This window comes from Diadema setosum, chromosome 11, assembly GCF_964275005.1.
Source record: "Diadema setosum chromosome 11, eeDiaSeto1, whole genome shotgun sequence".
NCBI classification, from domain to species: domain Eukaryota; kingdom Metazoa; phylum Echinodermata; class Echinoidea; order Diadematoida; family Diadematidae; genus Diadema; species Diadema setosum.
In genome coordinates, this window is record NC_092695.1 from 7,295,014 (window position 1) to 7,322,425 (window position 27,412).

General features: G+C 41.4%; 1 protein-coding gene across 1 annotated transcript; it reads right to left on the reverse strand.

Moving 5' to 3' along the window:
- Window positions 1–4,815: 4,815 nt before the first annotated feature.
- On the reverse strand, window positions 4,816–26,761 carry LOC140235260 (uncharacterized). The gene is made up of 17 exons (XM_072315293.1): window positions 26,633–26,761; window positions 24,014–24,044; window positions 23,017–23,162; window positions 22,334–22,628; window positions 21,148–21,320; window positions 19,868–20,074; window positions 19,000–19,117; window positions 18,166–18,300; window positions 17,674–17,765; window positions 15,097–15,328; window positions 14,444–14,523; window positions 13,858–14,101; window positions 12,195–12,274; window positions 11,272–11,506; window positions 10,311–10,391; window positions 6,343–9,350; window positions 4,816–5,833 (listed from the first exon to the last, which is right to left on the reverse strand). The coding sequence occupies exons 1-17, from the start codon at window positions 26,660–26,662 to the stop codon at window positions 5,663–5,665; spliced, it is 5,358 nt and encodes a 1,785-aa protein (XP_072171394.1). The 5' UTR covers window positions 26,663–26,761; the 3' UTR covers window positions 4,816–5,662.
- Between the last annotated feature and the right edge of the window lie 651 nt (window positions 26,762–27,412).

A 27,412-nucleotide genomic window follows, 5' to 3' on the forward strand; every position in this document is an offset into this window, starting at 1 on the left:
TTATTCCCCCCCCCCCCAAAAAAAAAAAAAAAAAAAAAAAAAGCCATGTTGTATATCTGAAATGAACTGTACATTGACTGTGAACAGGCAAGCATTTGATTTGAATGACGGTCAACTGAGGCATATTCAGCTGGATTCACTATTTCAATCATATCCACCATTCATTGGTGTATCAGTTCTCCGGCGTGATACACTTCTACAGAGGTTTAAACCTCCCCAAAGAAAGGAAAACAACCCATACGTGCAAGATTTCCAAGATACATTTGTATTTTTCTTTGTATGTTGCAAACAATCATCTTGGGTTATCACTACAGGAGCCTTGAGATGGCTCATTCTGTTCCGTGTTGATCATTTGCAAAATACACAAATTGGCATAGACAGTCAATAGAAACCATTCCATGTCATGCATTAGCAGCAGTGCTCAGTTGAACTTCAGGTGTCCAGTTACCAGTGCCGGTATAAAACAACAAACAAAATCAAATAAATACATTAGGCAATATTTTTTAGGTTCAATCAAAACTCACTATGAATTAGAATGTTGACAGGACATACATTGTACATCAATAATATGCATCGACGGAGCAATATGTAAGCTATGTTCTGAAAGCGACAAGGAAATTGAACTTTTTTCAACATAATATGGTACAAAGTGTATGTAACGTTTGGTCTACAGATATTCATATTTCAATCCAAATCTACATAAATGCGTTTCTGCCCGATGATGAACAAAATGAAACACTCCATGACATTTGTTCTTCAGTGATTAGCACCCTTTACTTTTTTTTTCTCTTAAATTGCACCACTCAAAACTACCTCATTCCACTCAAGTGGAAAATGCTTACGAAATGCTTACGAGTCTGTAGGTAGTCTAGTATATAGCAATGATAACAGAAAATGTTTGTTGATGCATTCATTTCAATGCAAAACAATGAAATGGATGCTTCTAAAAAGTGCTAACTGACAGACCGTTCTGGTCACCCGGTCTGCATAAGTTCACTCTTTGCTCAAACATTAATTCCACAAATTGTCACGTTGGGCAAGCTTATGCCTTATTTCTCTTTAAAAAACAGGTGAGGGGCCTGACTAACTTAGTAAAACAAAATTCCATGAGGGAAATGTGCACGAGATACATTACGAACTACTGTAAAAGTGGAAATTTTCGCGCATTTCGCACAAACCGAAACTAGCGCAAAACTGAGAGCATGCAAATATTTTTGCTTGCCGTAAGTTCCAGTAGTTGCTGTCTTGATTCTGCAGAATTAAAAAACACGTGAAACTCTTCTTACCCTGCCGAGTGCGAGAAATTATTCGCGCTAAAATATCCACTTTTACAGTACGTAATAATACATTTGGGTATGTACTACGTTATTATCAGCCAATAAAACTGCCTCTGGACTTCAATTATGGGGGAAAAAAATCAGTCTGTCACACACCACGATGTGGTATCTGTAATCAGCTTGGTAATTAATGTAACATTATCTCAGGGAACAAGCATCAAAGACTGCATATAATATGACAAATATCTCTAAAACAAATATGAGTACAGTTGGTGTTGGAGAACAACAACTAACTTATGAATCACTTAACATAATTACGGTTAAAAAAATAAAAACAAAACCCTTGCAGTAATCTGACAATCAATATTTCGTCTACACCTCACACACAAACATAACTTGCTATATCTTCTTTCATGATTAAGAATCATGCATACATTCTTGTGGGGTGGGGGGGGGGGGGCAGGGTAAACTTTGAAGCCTTGCAACCTAAAGTTTTTCTCCTATTCTTTAATATGTCTGCTGTTTTGAGACTGGTACACAGAGGGGTTGGCTGATTGGATAATCTCGGCAGGACAAAAAGATTGGATGCATGCCTATTTCACAAATTTTGAAAAGTGTCAAAGTAAACACACCATGGTCCATCTTAAGAATATTTAGGAAGCATGATCTCTCCATGCGTGGCACTTCTTTGGAATTTTTCTCTGATTCCTCTCACTGCTCCAAGGCATGAAGTGCAAACACAAATATGCATGGATGGGACCACATTGTGGTTTCTCCTTGTGACTTCTTCTCTTGAACATTTCCCTACCATTGCTCCCAGGTAAGAAGTGAGGACACAAAATAAATGCATGGATGGGACCACACTGTGGCATGATTACACAACATAGTCGTGCTTATTTCATCCCTATCTATTCATGTCATTCTCTTTCCAACTCTTTCTTACGACACTACAACAAAAATCTGAAAATTCATCTCTTTGAGGTTGTCACACACCAAAGTCGTGACCATAATCAATTTTCCCTGTCATTCCTTCCATATTCGACTAGAACGCTAATATTTCTTACATTTGAATGATCATATGTTACAAGACAACAACTTCATGCTGACAATGTATCAGTATCTTAAAGAACAATCATATTATATGATTTTTTTTTCTCTCCAATTTCTGATTTCATCATTTCCTACCTCCCTGACTCTTGTAATAGTGTACTCTGCAATCCTTCACAAAATGAGGTAGCTACTTGATTTTTTTTTTCAGTGTTTTTTTTTTCTTTTCTTTTTTATTTTACTATACACATGATTATCATAAACAAACCAGTGAATAAACCACTGTAAAGCAGTCACCGCACTCGGCTTGGAGGCAGCATAAAAACTATCGAATAAACACACTTCAGGAGAAGGCAAACAGCCATTCATTGCTCTTCAGCAGTGATTCAAACGGGATAAATTCTTCAACTATAGCACATTCTCTTTTTTTCCAACTATCTCTCTCTCTATCTCTCTTTCTCTCATAGGCTCTCTTTACACACACAGACACACAAACACACACACGCACAAATTACAATAGTTACTGTATACGCCAAATATTTCGCGAGGTTTTTATTTTCGCGAATTGCGCGAGTCGGGTGCTATTCCCGTATTTAAAGACATGCGAAAATATTGACTCTGATCCCGACATGAATGTGACATGCATGCATACAGTTCTCCATTTAGTATTGTACTTCACGATTGGGAATTTATCCACTCGTGAAATCGTCGGGAAGTCCTGATTTGCAAAAATTTAGACTCGCTAAATATATGGCGTATACAGTACTCAATTGCCTTGAAACACAAAGTCGAGAGACAGATAGACATTGAAACTTTATAAAGTCTACAAAATCAATGCCCTCCTGGTCTTCAACTGATGAACTGCAAATGACTATCTCTTAGATCGTATAAAATATTTCATTGGGGGGGGGGGGGGGGAACAAAACGAAATAGCTTCAATGGTAATATGAAGTCCCTGCATGCTGAACTTCAAGGACTCAATTATCATGCAAGGACTGCAGAGTTATATCTCAGAGAGTCAACAACTATAGCTTTCAGTTAGGGTATCCCTATGAAACCGAGATTTGTGCTAGTGTGAACGCAGCAGATCTACAATGTGAATAGGCACCTTGCAAAATAGTGGCCTAAATTCAGAATACGCGAGACAACACCATGAAACACCAAAGTCTGGTATACAGTTAAAACATAGTCAGAATGTCTTCATGTCACTGTTTTTCTTGTTTTTGTAGAAGAGGCAGGTATTTTATTAAAATGAATTTCTGAAATCATGTATTCCTGATACAGGCCTTTCTGTTGAGATGTATTTCTCAATTCCAAATGTTAAAGGAGTATGCTACAAAGTAAGGTTTATCAGTGTACTCAGAGAGATCACTGATGCATTGTAGTTATTTAAAGCTAAATATGCTTATAGATTATTTGCCCACTACAGAAAAAAAAAAAGGAACATTCAAAGAGCTTTCAAAAGGTTGGCAGATAAAGAGTGGATCATAATTCTTCTACCGGTACCAAGTTGAGAGAAACTATGGCAACGCTCTTGCATTTTTTACCCCTCATTGTCTCATGCTCTCAGAGAAAGAGACTGAAAAACATTATATCATCATTCTTAGGAAATAACCCCCAAAAATGCAAAGAGCAAATATTCATAACAACGCTATTTCCCAAGAAACCAGAGTCCCTGGTTGAAAAAGGACTTGTTGTTCTATTTTTGTTCTTGTTTTTCTGGAAAAACCTATTCAGGCAAAGAGTAATTTCATATTCGAAATAAATAAATATATGTATGATTATATTAATACATTTTTGAAAAAGAAAAGACAATTTCCATTCATCTTGCTCTTTAACTCCAGCAGTCGTAACATTTTAACTGCCAAGAGTGATGAGAGTTTATGCGGTACTGCAACAAATGAATAGAATCACTTTTATAAAAACCTATTACTACAAGCCACAACAGACAACCAAATTTCTAATTTGTTCGCTAAACAAACAAAAGGTGACAGCTTTCTTTGAAGGAATGACAAATTGCATATTATACCATTATTTCATCTTTTTTTTTCTCTGCAAGAAATGATAGAAATAAAAATGCTGCACAGTTTGGAAATGCATAGATACTTTTGTAAAATGAATTACTGTGGGGCAAGATAGACACAGTTTACAGCAGCTAACAAACATGGTAAAAGTGCGAATAGCAGTTTGAAATTTTGACAGACTTTCCTATTGATGAAATGACCAGGAGGATCAAATACATACATTCCAGAAAATGTTGGAAAATGCTAGTCACTTTGGTGCAACTGAGGGTGGTAAAGAACAATCATGATAGAGATAAAAACAACAGTGTTGTGATGGAACGCTTTGTACATTCCAAGGAACAACCTTGAGCTACAAATTTGTATGAGAAATTTGTTATCAACAAAACCCTCTATGATAGCCTGAAACAGTTCCATGTTAAATGGTACTTCATAACCAAATTTAAGATAAGAGCTAAAAATGTGAGAATTGTGACAGTGAACAAGTCTCATTAGATTTCAGGTGATAATAAAATTTGCTTGAGAAAAACATCATTTCCGAAATGTCTTGAGATATGCATTAACAAAGGATCTGGTTAGACTGAAGGTGTTATTACACGTTGTACATTCAAAATGGACTGCACATGATCATCAGACTCAAGAAAATCAACATAAGGACACCATGGACCATCCAGAAATCACCACAGTACTGGCATTTCTTCATCTACACCACACTCTGAGGCACGTGAGAATCACAGTCTTCTAAAAACGCTGCCGGTCACAAAGAAATTGAAGACAATTTCAGACCTGACTTGTGGTTGCCTTCATATTGATGTTAGTAACACCTGTGCTATTGGACTATGGCCACATACACACACGCAAAATACACATCAAAAAAAGAGAGAGAAAAATTGCCAGAAATTGCTGACCTAATCACTTCACACTAGCACTCGTGTCTAACGTGGAACACTGCCCTCTATATATAAATAAAATTGATGTATTAAAAAAACAAAACAAAAGGACGCTGAATATCTGTCAATCACAGTCCATGTTATTCTTTGGAACAAGTAGGGAGAGAAGAAAGAGAGAAAGACAGAGAGATGGAGAGAGTAGAGTGAATAGACACACACATTTCAACAGATATCTTAGCTGGCTTTTGCGGCTGTGAGAGGACCGTACTCGCCAAAGACAGCAGGACACAGCATTACATGACTCTGCGGGTGGACACCCCCAAGCAAAACAGCTTCCGTGGGGTGTCGCCGGCCGCCAGACTGGCACAGTCACATTGGTGCAGCGGTTCCTCTGAGTCTGGGAATCCATCCGTCATCGTTGTCGTCATCACCTCGCCACCGGCTCCGTCTTGGGACTGGAGGCCGGGGGCGGCGTGGGGAACCGCGAGCGCAGCTTCACGATCTGCTCGTAGATCTTGAGCGAGGGCGCCACCTTCATCCCCGTCAGCTTCACGATTTGCTCCTTGGTCAGCGACATCAGCTTCTGCCCATCGATGTTCTGGTGTGGTGAGAGAACAATATTCAGGAAACATTCGCGAGTATGTAATACAAAATAAATCATTTAGCAAACAGTTTGCTTATTATTAAATAGTTCATGGCTTACGGTTGTCACAAATATCTTGAACACAAATTCAACTAAAAAAAATTTCTTTTGACACGTTATAACTTTAAAGATTGTAAATCTTAAATGTATTCCAAGTACGCTCTATTTGTTGCAGCAGCAAACCTTATACCCATATATTATGCTATTAAAGTCATATGACTACATCACTTTTTTATCTTGAACATCTCTGATTTCGCAATCACATGTACAAAAACAACTACACATTACAATTTCTCTATATTACTCAAGATTTACTGTATTCCATGCTGTGTTCTCATTCAAATCAATTTGCTTCATCAGTGATGTATAAGCTACATAGATGACGCTTGCCTTAATAATTTTCTGGGATACAGATAAAGATTTGCAAAATATTAGAGAGGTTGTCTTGAGGTCTGATAACTAACCTGTCTGCGGAAGCAGTCAGAACAAGAGCCTTCCCCTGTCTCCTGCAGGAACTGGACAACCTCCAGAATGCCCCAGGTCCAAGGGTTGATCATCTTCTCAGTTTGTGATGACCCACTACCGGGCGTGGCAGGCTGCTCCGGTGCCGGCATGGGCTCACTGGGTGTGGCTGGACTCGTCTGGGGGCTGCTGGCACTGGAGGAGTGCCCCTGACGCCCTATGGGACTTGGGAGGGGTGATCGCTGGTTGGCCATAGCCTGGTGGAGGTTGTATGGTGGGGGCGGTACTGGCGGTGGTGGCGGCTGGAGTGACAGTGGGTGTGTCGGAGACACTATTGAGCCGAGCGTGTGGATGCCCTGCATCGACGCCCGTTTGGGGTGTGGTGGTGGAGGGGGGTACCGCTGCTGCACAAGGAGAGACTGCAGGGGAGGTAGACGCTGAGGGGCTGTGCTGTGGCCGTAGCCAGCCTCAAGGGCCTGGGATGGGAATGGCAAGAACTCTGCTCTAGGTTCCATCGGCGACCTGGGGATTCCCCGCATGGCTTGAGTGAGATGGGCACCGTACGTCGGAGGAGGTCGACTGACGGTAGGGGACAATCCTGTTGGGCTGGAACCCGGCAGACTAGTGGGAGACATCTGGGGTGGGTTGATATGAGTTGACAGCATGGCTGTTGGCGAGGGGGAGCGTACATTGACCGGCATGCAGAACTCCTTCGGTGGTCTAGACAGGGCAACCATGTTGCACAAGTCACGATTGGAAGGGGGTCTGAATCCTGGGAACAAGCCAGGATGGGTGGGGGAGGGTTGGGTACTGCCCTGTAGATCAGAGTGTAAGGGGAGACTGGCGGGATGTGGAGGAGGTGGAGGCCTGGGAGAAGAGTTTGCGACACTAGCCTGCTGTATGAGGCTTTGAACGAGAGCGTCCGCACTGCTCAGCATCCGTGGCACTCCCGGCTGAGGCGAAGGGAGACTAACAGCTGGAGAGCTCCCCAGCGCATTGACCAGACCAACATGGGGATTAGCCAGGCCCTGAGGGGAAATGGATCCCAGTGCTGATGCCTCCTCCGAACTCAGCTGCCCTTTCCGCTGCATTTGCTGCTTAGCTAGGATGTCGCTGATCTTATCCTGCATGAGGAAGTTCTGTATTTGTCTCAGTTTCGCTGCATCCTCGGGACTCAGTGCTGGGGCCTGATTGACGCGGGGCGCAGCTCCAACTGGCGCTTCCTTCTTTTTCATCTGTGCACGCTCTTTGGTGGTCGGTAGTGAGCTGGACTGATGCTGAGATGTCAAAGACGTGTTGACATCCTTGATCACTTTCTGGACCTGGGCTTGGGATGCCAACTTTGATGCAGCGCTGGATGGTGCTGCGACCTGCTCGCTCTTGCAGGATGACCCCTGTTTGCTGCTCTCCTTCTTCAACGGAGGTTTACTGCCTTTATCTTTCATCAATTTGCTGGGAGGATTTTCACTTGGCTCTACTTCAAATCGGTAGGGGTCATCAGCATCGCCACTGTCATCTTTCATGAGACGATCTTTTGGGGTCACCTCTTTCGGTTTCGGCCTTGGCGAATGTTGCTTACTGGATTCCTTTGCAGCAACAAATGAAGAACCCACCGTGGCACCGATTGAACTGCTAACAGATTGCTCCTTTGTCACTGTATCTATAACCTTGTATGACTTATCAGACACGACTGGCTTAGTGGCAAATGCAGTCAAATCTGCTGTCAACGTTCTCCTGATATTTGCCAGCGGAGTCACACTCACGGGGGTTTCCTCACTTGACGACTTCGTCAGGAGCCGGTCCAGCGTTGGCAACTTACTGGTGGAAGAGTGCTCGGCCACGCTTGCTGCGGAAGGCACGGTTGGTGCCGACGATGCTGTTGCTGGCTTACTGACATTGTTCATGGAGAATTTCACCTTTGAAACCCTCTCCGGGTGCAATCCTTCTTGGTGTGTCTTCTTGTCGTTGAGGATGTGGTTCAGCACATTCTCCGTGGACATATCATCAGTCTGCATGACCGTGGGTAGGTTCAGGAGTGTCGAGAGCTGACTGGCTTTGGCTTTCGCTCGTGCCTTCTCTTTCCTCCGCTCCTTCTTCCTCTCCTTGTCACTCTTCTTCTTTTTCTTGCTGCTGCTGCTGTCTTTCTTGTGTTTCTCCTTGTGCTTCTCTTTCACCTCTTTGTCCTTTTCCCTCTCTTTCCTCTTCTTGTTCTTCTTCTTTTTCTTCTTCTTCTTTTTATCCTGCTTCGACGCCTTGGGTATGGTCACTGGTGGGGCGCTTGCGGCATCCTCAAAGTTGTAAGTCTCCATCCCAAACTCACCACCTTTTTCTCTGCCAAAGTCCTTGAAGGGTCTCGAGGAGAGAATCTTGTTGCACTGCTTGTGCTCTACGTGAGACCAGTTCTTCATGGTGAATTTGCCCGGCTCGGAGGGTTTTCCGCTGCCAGCGTCGGGAGCACCTTGCTGCGACGAGCCGCTCACCCCGATGGACCCCGAAGAGGAGTCGGCCGAAAGCGGTGGCGAGTCCAGGCTGGACAGAGAGGCATCCGCCTTGGAAACACAATTGACTACACCCTTTTCAACCTCCACGATAAACTCGCCTTTCTCTGTCGTCTTGTGATCGACGATCCCGTTCACAAAATCGGTGACTTTCACTCCCACATTGGGCTCTGCGGAAACAGTTCCTGTGACGTCTACGATCTGGTCCTGCGATTCACTTGCCGCTCTTGCAATGCTACCCTCGCGTGACGAGGGCAGGGCATAGTTGTGGTGGGTGGATGCGTCCTTCGGCCTCCCCTTGCCGTTGTGCTTTGGATTGGGGCGGGACGTCTTCAGCTTGAGGGCAGAGGTGTTCTGGACCTTCTTCGTCAGCTGCTTCTTGGGAGGGGGTGGAATGGCACCCCCTTCCTGGCTGTTCTCCTCATCTGAGAAGGAGTAAACCGAAGGCAACATCTTCTTGTCTCCTGCATGCATTTTGTGCATCCTCTCCAGAGCAGGCCCAAGTGCCATTCCTGGAATAAATGGCAAGTGATACAATGTTACTTCATCATTCCAATTCTTCAATACACTGCATAAGAAACTATATATCACTGCAAACTCACATGCAATCTAACACCTTCATTACGTAACTTCTTCACTGCAATATCACGTTTCCAACAGAACTGAGAGATTAAATCGACTACGTCGATGTAGGGCAATTTGTCAATCAGTTGCAATGAAAACATCTTGATGGAAGAATTTCATGAATTTGAATAAATCAAGCTAGTTTACTCCACGAAAACCTTATGTTTCTCAAGTTGAATCTGCATGGTTATATCTCCCTCTATTTTTTCCAATATCCTCAACAGCAACATCAAGTGGTCTGTTATGCTCAGATCTATTCCTCGATTATACAGTCAAGAGTTCTTGGTTAATTTAGGTTGTCCTGAAGCCTTTCTCACAGGTCACTTTAGAAATCTAATCAAATCAGCATCCTGTCAGATCATCCACAACTGATTCTATTTCAGCTCCCTCATGGGTAACCACCACCCCTGGCACCCATCACCCTTGGATTAACATCCTGAAGTCCAAAAGTCTCAGACAAAGACCTAATGGACTACAATTACTGTGTAAATCACCAGCCCTTGACACAAAACACAATATCTGCATGGTCTCTATAATAAATAGAATTCATTATAATGAGTTCCCTCGTGGAGACACTTTGTTAGCATACAAGAATAAAATTTGATCTGCTCATTATATTGCTTGATTTCATCTCAGTATTGCTTGGGGCAAGTTATTTTTCAATTTAGGCCTCATTTATTTCTATATTTTGATTCCTCTACAAAAACAACAATAACAAAACTCTCTATAAATGATGACAAAAGGTCAAAGGTCAAAGGTTTAAATTATCTGTGAGCAATCTTTCAGAAACATCAATGACAAAGAATTGCATCACAATCTCATAAAATAAGTGTGGCTCCCCGACTCACTTCTCTTCTCGCCAGTGGCATAGTGTTTCCTTCTCGACGACGGCTTACACACAGGAGTGATGCTGATGTAGTCTTGCGACTCTGTGAATGACGGCAGACGGTCAAGATTAGTTTGTTATGCCTGTTCCATGAGTAGCCCTTTAGGGAAGAACATCCCATTACAAAGTCTACCCAAGCATTTGATCTTGTGACAAGCAACACTCTAAATAAAAGTGAAGCTGCCTTAGGCCTTTGTGCATACTTGATTCAAACCAATGACATGCACAGCAAACATAGAATTGATGACAACTTTAGGTCTTTTCATTGATTGATCACAAAAGATTGATTTACATCATATGCAAGGCTGCAAAAAAGCCTTTGTACTAAAAGTAAGATTCAAAATTACTCAACAGAAAAAAAAAAGAACAAAATCCAGGATTGTAGCTTTCATTTTGCCACATTACCCAAGAATATCATGTCATTTTTCACCCAAAACTCCATGGAGCCAGTGACCATCAAGCTCTCAAATTGATTCATCATATTATTTCCCATTCCCTTCTTTCTCATGTCCTGTCTTTCTCAAGGGTCAAAGGTCAAATAGCAATACATGAGGGTGTAAAAAGAATAACTATTGTCTTTAGATTATCAACTATCATAAAATTGTGGCTACTAGGAAAATTAATATAACATACTTCAAAACTGCTGCAATGGTGCACTTTTAGAGGCCTCACATGCATCATCAGATGTACAGTGGTATTGGCAGTGTAACAATAAGCCCATACATATGGAAAAGAAAAATGTTTACCTCATTTAAAAGACCTCAAACAAAACTCACTTCTTCAGTGCTACTTAAATCTTTATTAAACCTCTATCGACATTGAATGCCTTCTCTGATATGACAATGCAAAAAAAAAAAAAAAAAAATGTCATACTTTGAAGTGGTTTAATGCAAGCCTTACAAGGTGGTGGGCAAGTGACATACCATGTATCCTTGGTGGCTGGAGTGGGTAGGAGACCATTTCACACCATCCCACGGGGTAGATGTCCGGCGAGTCGCAGTCCATCCACTGGTCATACGACCGATCCCACCCGTCAAAGTGCACCCGCAGGAGGGGGCCGGCCACTTTGGTCACCGTGGTGACGCAGATGAAGCCGGGCTCAATCAGGTCGACCGCTTCCAGCTTGTGCCCGACCTTAAACCCTCTGTCTATTGTTTTCTGTAGAGGTAACGTGAGATACTGTATGAGTATGCTTGTAGGAATTCACTTCAGCACTGGATGACTATTATCAATTCATAGCCCTGAAGAACTTGCATAGTTGCATATGTGTAGTGGATAAGACTCCCAACTCCCAATCGGAGGACACAAGTTTGATTCCCGCCCAGTGCTTAAGTCTTTGGACAAGATGTTCTTACCCACAACGTCCCTCCCGACCCAGGTGTATAAATGGGTGCCTGGCAATGCCAGGGTAATTATAATGGTAGGGCCCTCTGGTAGAGTAGTGGCAATACTGAAGAGGCTACCCTAGATAAAGAAGACTTTATCACAGTACTTCTCTTTCAGGCCTGGATGGGGAGGGGAGATACAAAGTATACTTGAATCTCATGGACTTTGTCCCTAACAGACAATGAATGACAGCTGGATGGTACATACACTGCATATCAATCATTCACATTTGCTCATTTTTTTTTTTAGGTCTCAACACAGAAACAACATGTACCATCAATTCCTTTGAAGATGGACAAGACATATACATATGCGCACAATGTACCACACACCATCTACAACCTAAAACAGAATTGCTTGTAACCACATTGAGCTCTCAAGATGAAGACTCAAGTGCCTTAGAAGCACACTACCATGGACAGCCCCGGGGTTCAAAGGTCAAATTAGAGGGCCACATTACCTGATGGAATATTTCAATAGGTGCAGCAACAGATTCCGTGATCCTGAGGTAGTCAACCCAATCAAAGTGATTCTCGTAGCCTGGCACGTGCAGAAATGTGAAGGAAATATTACATTGAGATTCAAGAAGGTGACACATCATAATGTGTGATACTTCAAGGGAAATGGACTTAGGACTTAGAGGGTGCTATTGCATGTACCCTTGCTTACACATCCACCATGTTCCAAACATCCAAATACAACTGATTCATGTGGCATGTCGAAAATGGTCTGCACGATGTCAATCTCAGATCATCTCTCGATTCAGCCACTGTTCCTGACTTGTTCCACGCTCTACATACGTATTCTTTCAAGACAAAGTTTACTTGCTGGCTAGCTTCAGAAACTTGCACATGAATATGCAATCTACTTTGATTACAGTTAACTAGCTTTACATTGTTGATCATTGTAATGAAGATGGCAGCAACTATCCAACAGCTCCCTTTGAATCTCAGGCATTCTAGTCTTGTTTGCTTTAGTCCTTGCTCCAATGAACATGTAGCTATCAGACACCGTTTTCACAGCGTCTGGTCACGCTAGACTCGCATTGTATGGCCCACCTTAGCCCCGGAGACCGCGCCTTGTGGCGCGGTCCTGGCGGCTACCCCGCAGTTTAGCTGAAGTTAAAAATCACGAATAACTCCCTATTGCCACATACGGCGACTTCACTAATAAAGCATGGCTAAATTTCTATCATAAACACAATGACAATAAAAAAAAAAAAATGAAATATGCATTACCCCATTGCCTTGGTTCTTCTCACCAATTTATCTGGAAACTACAAAATTTTCCACATTTTTTAGGAGTAAGCGGCCTGCCCTAGTGGAGAGCTTTGCTGCTATTTTGAACGTGTATATCCATTAGTACGCATCTACGCATGCATGAACAATGACGTCAACGTTACGGATGCTCAAGGATATGAATAATGCATCATCGCACAGTGCATATAAGGTGAAATGAATATGCATCATGTAGCGAGCAATACAGCTGTCAATGCACTGCATGAATGCATGCTGTGCGCATGTGCAAATGATTGTGAGTTTTAGTGAGCATTGGTGAGCTGAAGATATTTGCCTTATAAGACAACATTTCCTGCATCATAAGCAATGAAATGCATCAAACAGTCGCCGATGTGAATCATTTAGGTGTAATTGACCCATGTAAGTATTCCTAGTAGTTTTTGTTGAAAAATTAAGGAAATATAGCGCCGGAACGGCACCCGTTTTGTACAACATTCAGATCTGAATGCGAAAACGGCGCAGCCCCAACGCTGCACGTTGGGGCTGGTCGCAGTTAGGCCCACCTCTAAGTTTTGTTACAGCCTATATTGCGCTGTCACATTTTGTGGCGTTCACTCCATTTTATTAGGGCCTCCTAGGTTTCTCATCGGCACTGTGACTGCCGTGGCAAATTTATTGACAGTTTAAAAATGTGACACGGCATCCACATCAATCACGGCCTGTCACATTTGGTAATGAGGCTACATGTTGTAAGTGGCAATTGGACTAAATGGTCATAAGACAAACTGGTTGTTGATGAAACAGGATTAGACCATGTGGGTTGAGACAATATGGCTGCTAGACAAAGTGGGAGTAGACCAAGTGATAGATCACTTCCGTACTAACCCTGGGGTGGTTGGAGGTCAATCTTGTGGTATTCACAGAAACCAACGGGGAGGAGAGTCGGGGAGGTATCATGGCAGCAGAACCAGCTGCTGCTGTCCTCCATGCAGCCATCCACGGCCAGCATGAGAAATCCCTCCCGCAGAACCTGCATCACCGTGGCGACGCAGATGGTGTCAAGGTGCAGGGGGTCAACCACCTCCAGCTTCATCCCCACCCTGAACTGTGTGTCCTCATGCGACGGCGGCTGTTATATATTTCAATGAAAAGCAGCAACAATAGATACTACAGATCTTGTTTGAGAAGTGTAACTCTAAATTATCTTTACTATGATCAAAATGACATGACAGTCCATTCTTCTGCACATCTCCTCTTATCCAAAATTCTTCTTACCGCTAAAACATCAAAGCTGCAAAAACAAAAGGTAGACATGGTAAAACTTTACACAAAACAGTTAAAACTATATGCACTTGGAGAGCACAAACCTCTACAAAGGATGTGAGGTCAAATATGTCATAGATCTGGGCACACATCCCTTGAATTAACTTGGGGTCTGGATCCTGATCCCAAGCACGATGTGAAAACTCACCATCTTGAAGATCTCCCACGGGGCATCTTCGGGGCCACCCATCTTGTTCCTCCCTTTGTCCAAAGCTTCTGATTTGTATGCTGCAGTAAATGGAAATCAATCACTCTTCAGTGAGACAGATCTTTTCTAGCTGTCACTCTCCTCACCCAATGCTCTCAATTTACTTGATCTTTCATGACACGGTACACAAGGCGAACATCGAGACGTCCAAGAGTTCAAACAGAAATACTCTTCCATTCACATGATGCAGTCACTCGCACTGCAAATCACATTTCATTAGAATAGAGCATATGGTCCATTATTTTTGCCTTTTCTTGCAGCAAACTCATCAATTTTTTTATGAATGTCTGTTCCTACAAAAGTGGCCTGTGCAGCTTGTATTTCTTTCCATTTTCCAAGCTCTGAAATATAATGAAAAATGTTTCTTCTTCATAATTTTCACACTAATTTTGCACCAAAATCTAGATGTAATTGATACAAATTATTTTACTAATGTTCAGCTTTATATTGTGCACTGTATTCATAGCTCATACTGTTTCACATCTTCACTCTATATTAATTTATGCAAACATCTGTTCTTTGACAGTATTCCATTGCCTGAACTCAAATCAACAAAAGAGCTCTCTGTTGCCAAGGAGAGAGTGCCCTCATACCAGCAGTGGCGATGATAGGATGGCCGACTCTCTGTGACCAGCCGACGGGGTGGATCCAGGGCGACGTCTCCTGGAACCAGAAGTCCTTGCTAGGATCCTTACAGTTCTCGTATTGCACGTGGATGCGGTTGGCCACTGTCTCTATGACCGTCCCCACGATGGTGTGGGAGATTTGCCGCTTATACACCGCCTCCAGCTGCATGCCCTTCTTGAACTTGCATTGGAGGTAGTCCTGTGGTGGTCAAAGGGTTAACAACATTATGACCTGTATGTCTATCAGCCAGATTAATTAAGCTTCACAATGACATTGGTTAGAAATCTGAAAGTTTCCGACTGACTCTTAAGGTAGCAGCTGATTTACAATTTGTCCTTTATCCACGTAAATAAACACCGATTTAGTGTTTGAGTAAATAGTCATGATAAAACTCATGGACATACACACTCGAGTTACACTGACTTTTAAACACTGCTTATTTAGTGTTTTATTTAGAGTAAATAGCCATGATAAAATTACTTTTGAATTTAAATGATTTTTAAAGTTTTTGCATTACACACAAATAGGCCAGTTTACTAATGATATGCATAATGATGTCACACCCCACGCGACCCTAGTGATTGTAACTAACTCGGGGAAGCAAAAGCGTGGACACCACATTGTTTTTACATTCACGCATGTATTGTCTACAATCGTTACTCGCTGCGGATAATCGACAAATTTTGTTTGCTATGATCTTGCTTTGTGATGGCTTTAGCTTCAAGTTCTAGCCAAAGTTTGAGCAAGCCATGGAAGGATTGGACAGTTAAGGAATTAACTGAGTATTTGAGGGATAGAGGTGTGAGCACAAGCAGCTACAACAAGGAGAAACTCATCAAACTTGCAACTGCCATAGCCGATTTGGATTTGCCCATCGATCCCGACCTCTCCCGGGCGGACACCGGCCGGTCAATGCAGGAGAAGCTCGCTCGGGTTGGCTGCTCATTCTCCAATCCTACCAAGCTTGCTGGGTTTACATCCAACTTCGAGAGTATTCCAGATTTTGGACTCTTTGACATGTTCAACTACCTGATCATCAATCGGACTGGCTATGACTGGAAAAAGCTAAAGGGATACAAGTCATTTGAGGACTACCATCTTTTCACGGATGGGAATGTTTCAAGCCTGAAGTTCAATGAGGTTTCGGACATGAGCCCTGTTTGTGTTTTCCTTGGTGAGGTTAGGCCGACGCAAAAGGACCGGACATACCTCAACAAACCAACGTACCAGACCTGGGTCATGATGAATAAGTCAATGGGGGAAATAAATGTTGCCTACAGCGAATGTCAGGGAGGGTAGGTCTATCATTGTTTTTGTTTTTAGGTCTACCTCTAGATCTACTCTAGATCTAGTTTATCTAGGGCTAGGGCCAAACTGTTATTGTTAATAGAAAAATGGGTCAAAATCGTCATTCTACTTCATGAAGTCTAATCAGTCTGAGTCTAACTTTAAAAAATCCTTTGAAACATATCGATTATGAGAGATTCGTTGTCTACACCCCCTCCCCCCCCAAAAAAAAAGTTCTGAGAAGTTTAGATTTTACAATCAATCATAATGCTTAAAATCATTGAAGTATGAAGTGAGGCGGTCATACTGTTGCATGTTCCATAGCAGCAGTGTTTTCCATCCATTTTCAGAAACTACTGAAGACAAAATCGAAACCAAAATTCAACAAAATCGAAACTATAGTCCAAATTGCGTTTGATCACAGCAGAATTCTCCCTCATCTAAGGTTGGGAATTGATTTACACAACATACACGTAAGTCTACATGTGGGGATGTGTCGGGGACGGCTGCAGAAGCCGACGTTGCAGGCTCGTATCCTTTGTTTGCCCGAGGTTGCGGCCGTGTGCAAAATTAAAGGTAGGGAATCCCATTTGCATGCCGTAAATGAAGAGTTGTATAAACACAGTGGTATGTTGAAGAGAGTATCATTTTAGAAACTCCCATAAAGTATTGAAAGTGGAAGGTAACATTTCGTACATTTTTATTGACCGTTAGATTTTGGATTGAATTTTTTTCGGGGCTCACCGTAAATTCCAGTACATTACTAGGCTACCTTTGCAGACCCATGAACTGCATGTGTGTCCATCATGTATATTTTGTGAAGAAAGTTCATCAAAACTTACAAACATTTCTACATACATTCTTGCCACACACTCTATATGTTATTACATCAGCTCTTATACTTTTAGATTTGTGTTTATAGATAAAAAAAAAAAAATACAGAAGACTGCAACAAAAAGGCTTAAGTGTGGCTGACACACAGAACTACTGAGTAGTTGAGTTTTGTGCATTATTCAAATTTTAGGTAACTGTTGACTTCCAAATTTCTAAGCAGTGGCCTAAACAAGTCCCCTGAGGTTCATATTTAATGTTTTGCTGCATTTTGGGAGGTCTGTAAAAGGTATCCCCTACCTTTAAAGATCTGTGCATATATTAGTAAACTGGCCTATTAAAAATGCATGCTGTGACTACTGTGTACTCATGACAGTGTTGGTCCGTCTTCTCGTGTTATAACCAAGACTCACACTGATCCATACCTTGTTCTTGGGCAGCGGTATCGTGGGGCTTCCAGAGTGTGCCACTCTGGCTAAATGCTCCTGCCAATTACTGCCCAGTCTTGCTAACACACCTGAATAGAGACAGATAGTTAGAATCGGGATCAATAACTTGTCTTTTTGAAAGGTTCAGTCCATGTTCATGATACCACACACTCAGCTAATATATTACCAAAAAAAAAAAAAAAAAAAATCCACTAAATTCAAATTAACTCTGTTACTGAATATCAAGGATATCATGTTTTATCGAACGTGCCATATCTAAATGTTGTACAACAACCTGTCACAAAATATTCTGCCATGGGGATTACACTCTAATCCTCAATTCAACATGTCTCAGAAATGCAAACATGGCGATGACATTTTTTTCCCCCAACAAGGCAGGTCCCTATAGCAGATTTTAACACAGAGAGTGTAATTCCTCATTGTCAATTAAAATAAAAAAGAAGAGGAATAAAACAATCCGAGCCCTACCTTTGGGCGGCTTCATGACTCTGCCCATCTTGACCGCTCCATTGACCGGATAGCACTCAGCCATCAGGAGGTGGATGGAGAAGTCTTGGCTACTGTCCATTCCATAGCCCTCAAACCTGAGTCTGGCCTTGTAACCTGGTTCAGGGTGAAAAGCAACAAGTGCTCTTGTCTTTAGTGCCTGACATTAATCAGTAAAATAAAATTTATCAACTCTTTCTCACTCTCCTATAGGACTCATGATACAATTACAGCTACTGTTAATAGCAACTGTTTTTCTTGAGAGAGAAAAACGTACTTCTGCACTTCCCACCATGTCTCATTCAAAACACATGCAGCTCACACGCAAACATGAGTCTACGGATTTGATACTGCTTTTTGCTGGACATAAGTTAGATTCTGACGGAATTGGTTTGTCACATATCAGTCGTGACTTGACAAATTGTGTGGAATTCTCTACACCAGGTGAATGCAAATCTACATAGTTCCAGGTGAGTGCTGAAAGACTTGGCATGCTATATATGAACAAATCTCCAGTGTTTCTGTCATTCTACGATCTTTGAGGGAGAGCAAGAAAACAAAGAAGCGAAGTCAGAAATTCCTAATGACATTACAGATACACATCCAGTAGTAATGTGCAGTATACTCATCGGGGTCAGGCCATGCTGCAATAAAAAAAACCATAAAAAAAAACAACAACAACAAAAATCCACTATGAATCGGGCCTTACAAACTTGACTAGGGCATGTTTATGTATCCAGAAATATGACTCTCTGGGCTGTCCTAAAATGTCTAATCAAATTTCTAGTTCTGCCTAAGCTGTGGATGGAGACATACCAGCCATTTGAATGACCCTGGCCACCCAGAAGCTGTCGGCAGACTCGTCAGGGTCACGATTATGGACCTCTATCATGGCACCGGTCATGTTTCCCTTCCATTCTTGAGACAGAGGTGCCTGGAAAGGTCAAAAGTGGTGAAATTTGCAAGATATTAAGATTAGAAGATACTCCTTATGATTACGTAAGTTTTTCGTTTCTGATGCATGTATATTTATGTTGTATTTTATCCGCACGGACCTGCTGAAGAACATTCTCTGGACTGAAGTATGTTGCCATGCTTAAATAAGAGAATGAAAAGAAATGAAATGAAATGAAATGAAAGTACAATATGCAATGTGTATATATGTATATGTATATGATATACATTTTTATATGTGATGAATGAGTTCAGCACTAAACTCATATTGCAGGATTTTTATCATAGCAATGTACAAATAAGGAAAGCAAGAGTACATGTATATTCAAATTAGTAACTCTTGCGTCAAAGTATTTTTTTTATTGCAACTGATAGACAAATTGCCCTTCGTTGACACAAATATTCACTGATTATTCAGCGTTTTTGAGTAACGGTCATGACAAAAATTATGGAAAATTATGCCATTCATGTATGGATGCCAATTATTTTTATCAGATATCACTAAAAAATACAGAATAATCTGTGGTCCTTTATTCTTCTGATGGGCTATTTGTCAATCAGTTGTAATAAGAGTATGACAGTTTGGTCTGGGCATTTACAGCTACACATTTGAAATCAATATCAACCATGTAATTTGAAAAGATGGTTGTACATACCAAGCATGCGAGTGATTTGGATGTTCTCTATGCCTATCACATTTTACATTGTTGGTTTCCTAGCTGAAACTTACATGGCAAAAGCAGCGGGTGGGAGCCGCTTCGGTGTCGTGCTCCTGGAGGTAAAGTGACCAATCAAACTGCTGGCTGTGTCCGTTAGTCATGTGACCATTGGCAACTCCGTTGACATTGACGGATGTGGAATGTTTGGCATTGAGAAACAGGTCCCTCCTTGGGGGGAACAGGGGCTGTGGTTTGTGCTCCTCGAAAAGGGTAGGAACCTTTACCAAGAACGCAATTCCAAAAGAAAATCCACAATCAGTAGGTACAGTATATTTTGGTCAATCACAGACATAATTGGTCAAGAAACATCACATCATGCTCATATCTGAGGCTTCTATGATCATAAAAAGAAACAAAATATTAACTAGCTCCTGATAGTTAACATCTTCTCTACATGAAACAATTTTTTTTTGGCATCAGGACTGAATACTTTGGTTTGCAATTAACAACCATGAGTTGTGTTTTTACAGGACCCTGGATGAATTCACGTATGCATTGTACATATCTGTGAACAAGGCATATTACATGTTTCTAGAGTATAATGTGTGTATATGTGTGCATTTGTGTATAAGTGTGTACATGTTTGTGTGCTTGTTTAGTATCCCATGTACCACTCACTGGCGCCAGTACTGTAAAAGTGGAAATTTTCGCGGTGTTGAAATTTTTGCGCATTTCGCGCAACCAGAAACTAGCGCGAAAATAAAAACACACGAATATTTTTGCTTGCCATACGTTCCTGTGCGTGATGTCTTGATTCCGCGGAATTAAAAACACGCGAAACTCTTCTGACCCGGCCTAGCGCGAAAAATTAGTCGCGCGAAAATATCCACTTTTACAGTAATTGAAAACAAACAAACAAACAAACAGGATTTAAGCCACAATGCTATCTCTGCAACATGAACACAAAAGGATAATCACTCAAGCATCGTATCAATGGCCCACAGTTCAAAAAAGCATAATCTGCTACACATTTTGGTCAAGTTTCAAACTGGCATCTTAATTTCTATATCATTTTCGTATGTCACAATCAGCCAATGTGGAGGAGTTATGGTGGCCATGTGGATATGTCCCCAGACGCTCAATCTCAAAGTCCCTGGTTCAAGTATGCAAGTAGTAGAAGCTGCGCATAATATTTTAGTCACTGGAATTTCTCCCTATTTTGTTCTTGTAGGGGACTATCAGTCATTGGCCAACATGATGTTTGCTCATGAGCACTTCATTTAATCCTTCGTGGCTGCATGAAATGATTCTAAACTCAAACTCATTGATGTGCAAGTAACTGCGGTTTCACCTTGAAGTTGTTCAGGCTGGTGTTGAGGTCCCCGCTCGTCTTCTCGAGTAGCTCCCCTTTCTCTCGCTTGTACACGGCAAACTTCTTGGTGCACTGGACGCTGCAGAAGGGGTAGTTTCCGCAGTAGGACAGGAAGCGTATCGCACGCCACATGGTGCAATACGCACAGGGACCTATGTCCATGGAGAAGAAAATAAAGAGAGCAAAATCAGCAGTGCACCAAAAGATGTGATCATTGTAATACATCCACACACTTGAAGACTTACCTTTAAAAGAGCTGTGTGCATTTACAACACAAAGTGGCATGGTTTAGAAGCCTTTTCTCTACGAGTGTGTTTCTATTGAATGATAAAAATTTCACGTATAAAACGTGGGTAATGTTACAAATTTTCTTTAGTAGGAACACATCACACAGTGGGTAATGCGCAGTGATCCCTTGGCCTTCTTTTTAGGTGGTCTATGTGAGATAATGCGGGGGGGGATGATTTTCAGTAGAAACAGAGAGTGTAACAAAATTCGCAGTGTGCCGGAAGCCACAACAAACTATACTCTGCGTACTGCAGTGTGTACATTTTTCATCTCGGGCTGGTTGGCGCCATCTTGGTAATTTACCTACCTTCCCACATGACAGCGTGCGTGCAAACTGATCTGTGACCTATATTATGCGACTTCCTGGTTCACAGTACTGTATACACCATATATTTTGCGAGTCTTAATTTTCACGAATTGGGACTTCCCGACAATTTCGCGAGTGGCTAAATTTGCAATTGTGGAGTCCTGTACCGAGCGGAGAAATGTATACGCGTACGTCACATTCATATCGGCACTCGAGTCCATATTTTTGTGTGTTTTTAATTTTGCGAATAGCAGCTGACTTTCGAAATTCGCGAAGATAAAAACCTCGCGAAACATTCCGCGTATACAGTGTACAGTAATTTACAAGATTCCCTCGCTGCATCTTACATTACACTGTATTCTATTTGTCAGTAGAGGCAGTTCGGGTAGTAGTACAATGCAAGGTGATGCAGGTAACAAAAATTTGCTGTAACAAGAAGTAATACAAGGTGTCCAGTAAAAACACACTCTTAAAACATGTCTGACACTGGTTGTACAACATGGGAAAGTGGACAAGACCACAAAGAAAAGAACCACAGGGTTGTAAGGTGTCTGAAGCCGAGATGCTTACCAACTTCCCTCCCCTTCAACTCATAGAAGGGCATCCCCTCAAAGAGGGCGTCGTGGTTCAGCCCGTTGGTGTCGGGAGACTGCTGGGTGTGGTTGTCCAGCGTGAGGACGTCGATGTTCTCCTCCGAATCACTTGCCCGCCCGTTGGCGCCCTTCTGCTCCCCGTCAGCCGCCGAGGCGGAGGGGAGGCTGCCCTCTACCTTTGGCCGCGGCGAGGAATCCACGTTGGGTTGCAGAAGGTACAGGCTGTAGAGGCTGCTTGAGGGCATTAGGGTCTCTTCTGGGAAATCCGAACTCTGGTGAGCAGGGAAGGAAAAAGACTACAAATTAATCTTCGATATATTTGCCTGTTCTCCCAAGTTTAACAAATGCATTCCTGATTTTATCGGACATTGCATCTGCCTCCTGATGCTAGATGATAACTTTGAAATGAATAATTCCTGTCATCTTCTGAAGGAATCATTCAGGAAAAGCTTAGGTTTTTCATGCTTCATGGCTTTTTCAAAAAAAAAAATGCAAGCTGCTTTCATTTTTCAACCGATTATATTAAACAGAAATTCTGTATTTCTGTTGATTTGTTACTACTGAAAATGTTCTACTTTTGTCAATGTTTAAACAGGATCTATGTGTCGTTGTAGCCCTGTACACACTTTTACCACAATAATGCAGAGACATTGTACTCACAGCTTCATTTTCAGTCATGCTGCTATAGGTAGGGTGTACACTATGGGGGTCCTGGCTGAGAAGGGGGTCGGCCCCGCCCTTCATATACTCCCCCATCTGGGATCGTGACTGGTAGGGCAGTGTGGAACATCCTCCCGATCCCAAACCTGGTAGCAGTAATGCAACATTTCAATTAACGCTGGGATGTACAATTACAGGTTGGCATCCAACCATCAGAACAACATCATTATCACCATCAACATCATCATCATCACAATCATCATCATCATCACCATCAGCATCCTCATCCTCATCATCATCCTCATCATCGTTTGAGGAGTAAAGATATTTGGCAATACTAGCATCCTTTGGCCTGTCATCAATATTCCACAGCACAAAGCATTTACATGCAGCATCAGAACAGCATGTCATCAATTGGAAAGAGCACTTAAGATATTCCTTGAATTTTCACTAGTACAGGCCCTAAATTTCAGCTGCCTTACAGTTGCACAAGTGGACTTCTTCTTGATGTGAATATTGCATTGGGACAAAGATTTTCAGATGAAGATAAGCTACATGTACACTACTCAGCATACTAAGTCTAAGGTGCCACAAGTCCATTTGCATTTGTACCTAGCCATCACACTGCCTGTTCCATGACAGAAGAACAGAGTTCAAGGGGGAAAAAATAATTTCATGGCAAGGAGTCCATCAAGAACAGCTGCACAGTTTGATTTTCATCTAAAATTGTTGTAGTCACTACTGCATGCATGTAAGACCAAAATAATTTGTGATTTTGAAACTGTCACGCAAATTCTCATTCTTTTTTTAAACACATCTGGATTAAAAAAAGAAAAAAAAGAAATGCTAACACAGTTCCATGACATGAACCGCATAAGGTATACATAAACTTTTGTTTTCAAGTACACTGTACATCAATGTCAGCAAATTATGCATTCTATCAAGTGTCAGAGAGCTCCTCAATCTCACTAAATCGAGAAAATGAATTAGCACTTACCACTGTATGGTGGTTCAGAATCAAGGGAGTTCTGTGAAATGAAAAAAAGAAGAAGAAGAAAAAGATGCAAAAAATGATAACAAATTTGTACAATTAGTTTTTCATTCACAAGATACAACAATTACACGAAACAGAAACAGAGCAGAAAGTTGCATGTCATACATAGGGGCCTATGGATGGTACTGAAGTACAATCCATATCAGAGACAAACAGTGATGAGGGGCACATAAAAGCAGATGCTTATAATATGTCTCTACACCCAAGTAAACCCACGTAAGTATACCTCCTGCAGGTAGTACTGGGTTATATTTTCGAGTTGGGTATTACAAAGGTGTTACAGGTACATGTGTACTGGCCAGCACAGCGATTGGAACAGCCAGCAATCGGGTCCCCATCATTTTTACTAATCATTCTGAGAAGGGATTCACTATGTGATGATCGATAGTGAGCCATATGGCAACCATGAGTCATCTAGCATCCTGTATTAATGGGAACATCAAATATTTTGCTCGGTCACAAGAGTACGACACTAAATTACAGTGCTTGCACATTGTAGACTTTCCATTGTTTGGTACCATGTACACAACATGTCAATACTACACTGTATTCTTCAAAGTCATTCAACACTTACATAGCCATAGACATTCAAATTTATCATATTACACATTATTCACAACAAAGGGAGTGAAGCCCTGATATAGAATCTTAGCATTTTATCATTTCATGGTCCCCCATCCCTACTATGCAAAGCATGTTTACTTTGTAAAAATTCTGCAGTCATGTGGCAAAGGCGGTGATTTTCACATGCCTTCAGAATGGCATTAGCCAACAACTGACGAATGACACTCGTTCTGCACCATAGACACCTATGTGATATCTTTTCCTATTGAATTCTACATTCTACTGCATTATCACCTCCGCTAAGGAAGGAGGTTAAGTGATCATCGGTGTTGGTTTGTCTGTTTGCAAAATAACTCAAAAAGTTGTGTACGGATTCAAACAAAACTTGCATAAAATGTGGATACTGACACAAGGAACATCCCATTCAATTTTGGTAGGGATCGAGGAATTTTTATGGATTTTTGAAGGAATTTTCATCTTTTGACATATCAAGTAATACAAGGTCAACGAACTTGGGGTTCAAGCGGCTCGTGATGGAGGTTTACAAACGCGTAGTAAAGCGCTTGCTCTGCTCGGGCAAGGCGCCGCGCAATGGTGTAAACAAAAAACTTCTATTTTGGGAAATTGCATGCGTGTTATAAGGGTGGAAATGAGTTTCTGGCTTGGTGGAGGTCTGTGCTCTCCAAGTGCTTTTCTAGTTCAACATTCTTTTTTTTTTCTTTTCTTTTTTCTCAGTGATATTTCTATACATGAGTTTGACATCAATGTCTATGATAGAATAATGGCCATAGGTTACAATTTAGTGACTGGCTGACACTTTGTTCACAGCACAGCATACAGGAATTGGCATTTCAAAGCAGAAATTTCTAGAGCACATTTTATCCAGTCTCGAATGAAGTTGATTTATGTTATCAAAAGTGCAAGATACTAGTATGTAACTGCATAGTGTCGTTCAATTGTTGTAAGATATTGACAAATGTCTGTATCATGTGACATATAAAGGGAACAGAAAAGTCAAATATTCTCATATTGTCAGTGGTAAAAATGAAGGAAGAGTAACTGAAACAAAAGTGGCATCACAAGATTGTAAATAAAAGTGGATACATCTTAACTTGACAACGAGAAGGCAGATCTACAGTCAAAACTGTACGTTGGATCCTACATTACTGATAATAACTTAATGCGCTGCAAAATCTACACACACACAAAAAAAAGTGACATTAAATTTAGCACGAGGCCTACACAAGTAATTGTACTTTCAAAATAACACATTTCATTTACACTATGTCTAGTGAGTATACCCAAACAAATTACGACGTAAAGAATCTACTGGACTGAATTTTGTAGGTGGTACAGGAACATCGTAAAAGAAAGTGTGTCAACTCAGTTCAGTCAGTGTCGTCATTTCCATGCTACTGATGACTGAGTGAGTTGCTCGTGCTTCCAGAACTGGCTATGGCTGGTGCATCACTGCACTGCCACTGGCACACAATATTGGTTTTATTAGGTTGAAATGTATGTTGTTCACATTGTTGTTTTGTTTAATGAACAGCCAACTGCACTTATAATACTAATGAGAGTAGATGGTAACAATACACACATGGCCATTCATAGTAAACCTAGGGAAAAAAGAAAAGAAAAGAAAAAAATCAGATTCAAGTCAGACTCAGAATCTGCAATGACATTGACATAGGTACATACAGTACCAATTCTAGGAAAAAGGTCGATATTCTTCTTACTGTATTGAAAATATCACGTCTAAACTTTGACAAATCAATTAGTGAATACTGTCATCATTTCTGGAAAGAGGAGAAGTTAGACAGCTGACATTATTTAACTTTTAATTGGCGTCTACGTGCACAAGACGAGTGACCGAATACTGGCATTTCCACACACTTCTTTTCTCAATTCTGCGGTCGTCGGTCTGAAGAAAAACAGTTACGAAGTTCGTTTAAAGATCACTTTCCCCCTGATATTTGAAGAGAACACATGACTCACCATGGTTGTTTCCTCAGGTACCGTTAGCATTTACCAGATTGATGCATGACGACCACAGCGTGATGGAAACTTCGACAAACTTTGGGCGACATTTTGGCAGAAAAAAAGATTCGACTGACTTGAACTGAGATAACCCCCGTTCGACACAAGCTCACACTCGGTTCGGCAAGCTTGCTCGATCCAGCCAGCAGCTCTCGATGGAGTAAATAACAACAGGGCATGGGTATTGCGCATGCACCGACATGTGAGTCCGTGATGTACGTGGAAAATCACTCAATTTGATTGGCTCAATGATAAATTCATTGAAAGGAATTTTATCAGTATTAGATTGCAAGTAATCATATTTTTCTATGCCCAGCATTGAGGCAATAGACAAATCTGCCCTGATAATGCAGAAAGATGTGTTGAATAGTGTTCATTTATGGGATTTTACGCCGTCTTTGATACCGGAAGTCTTCCCAGAATCAACCAATGAGAAATCTGGTTTCATTCCACGATGGATAACAGCTACATGACACCAAGAAATCGACACGCGCAAAGTTTAAAACCCCCGTACATGCTGTTCCAATGTGAATTTATATCATCTCACACAAGTGCTTAAAAAAATCAAATTTGATCTTTTTAGCTCTTATTTTCCATCCTGACAAATTAGTAATATTGTCTGTATACATATATCAGGCAAAATGGCATCAAGCACAAGATAATTATCATAATTAACTGAAGATGTAATATTCATTATATCAAGTTTGGGAAAATAATGTAGGCGTATAGCCACCTACT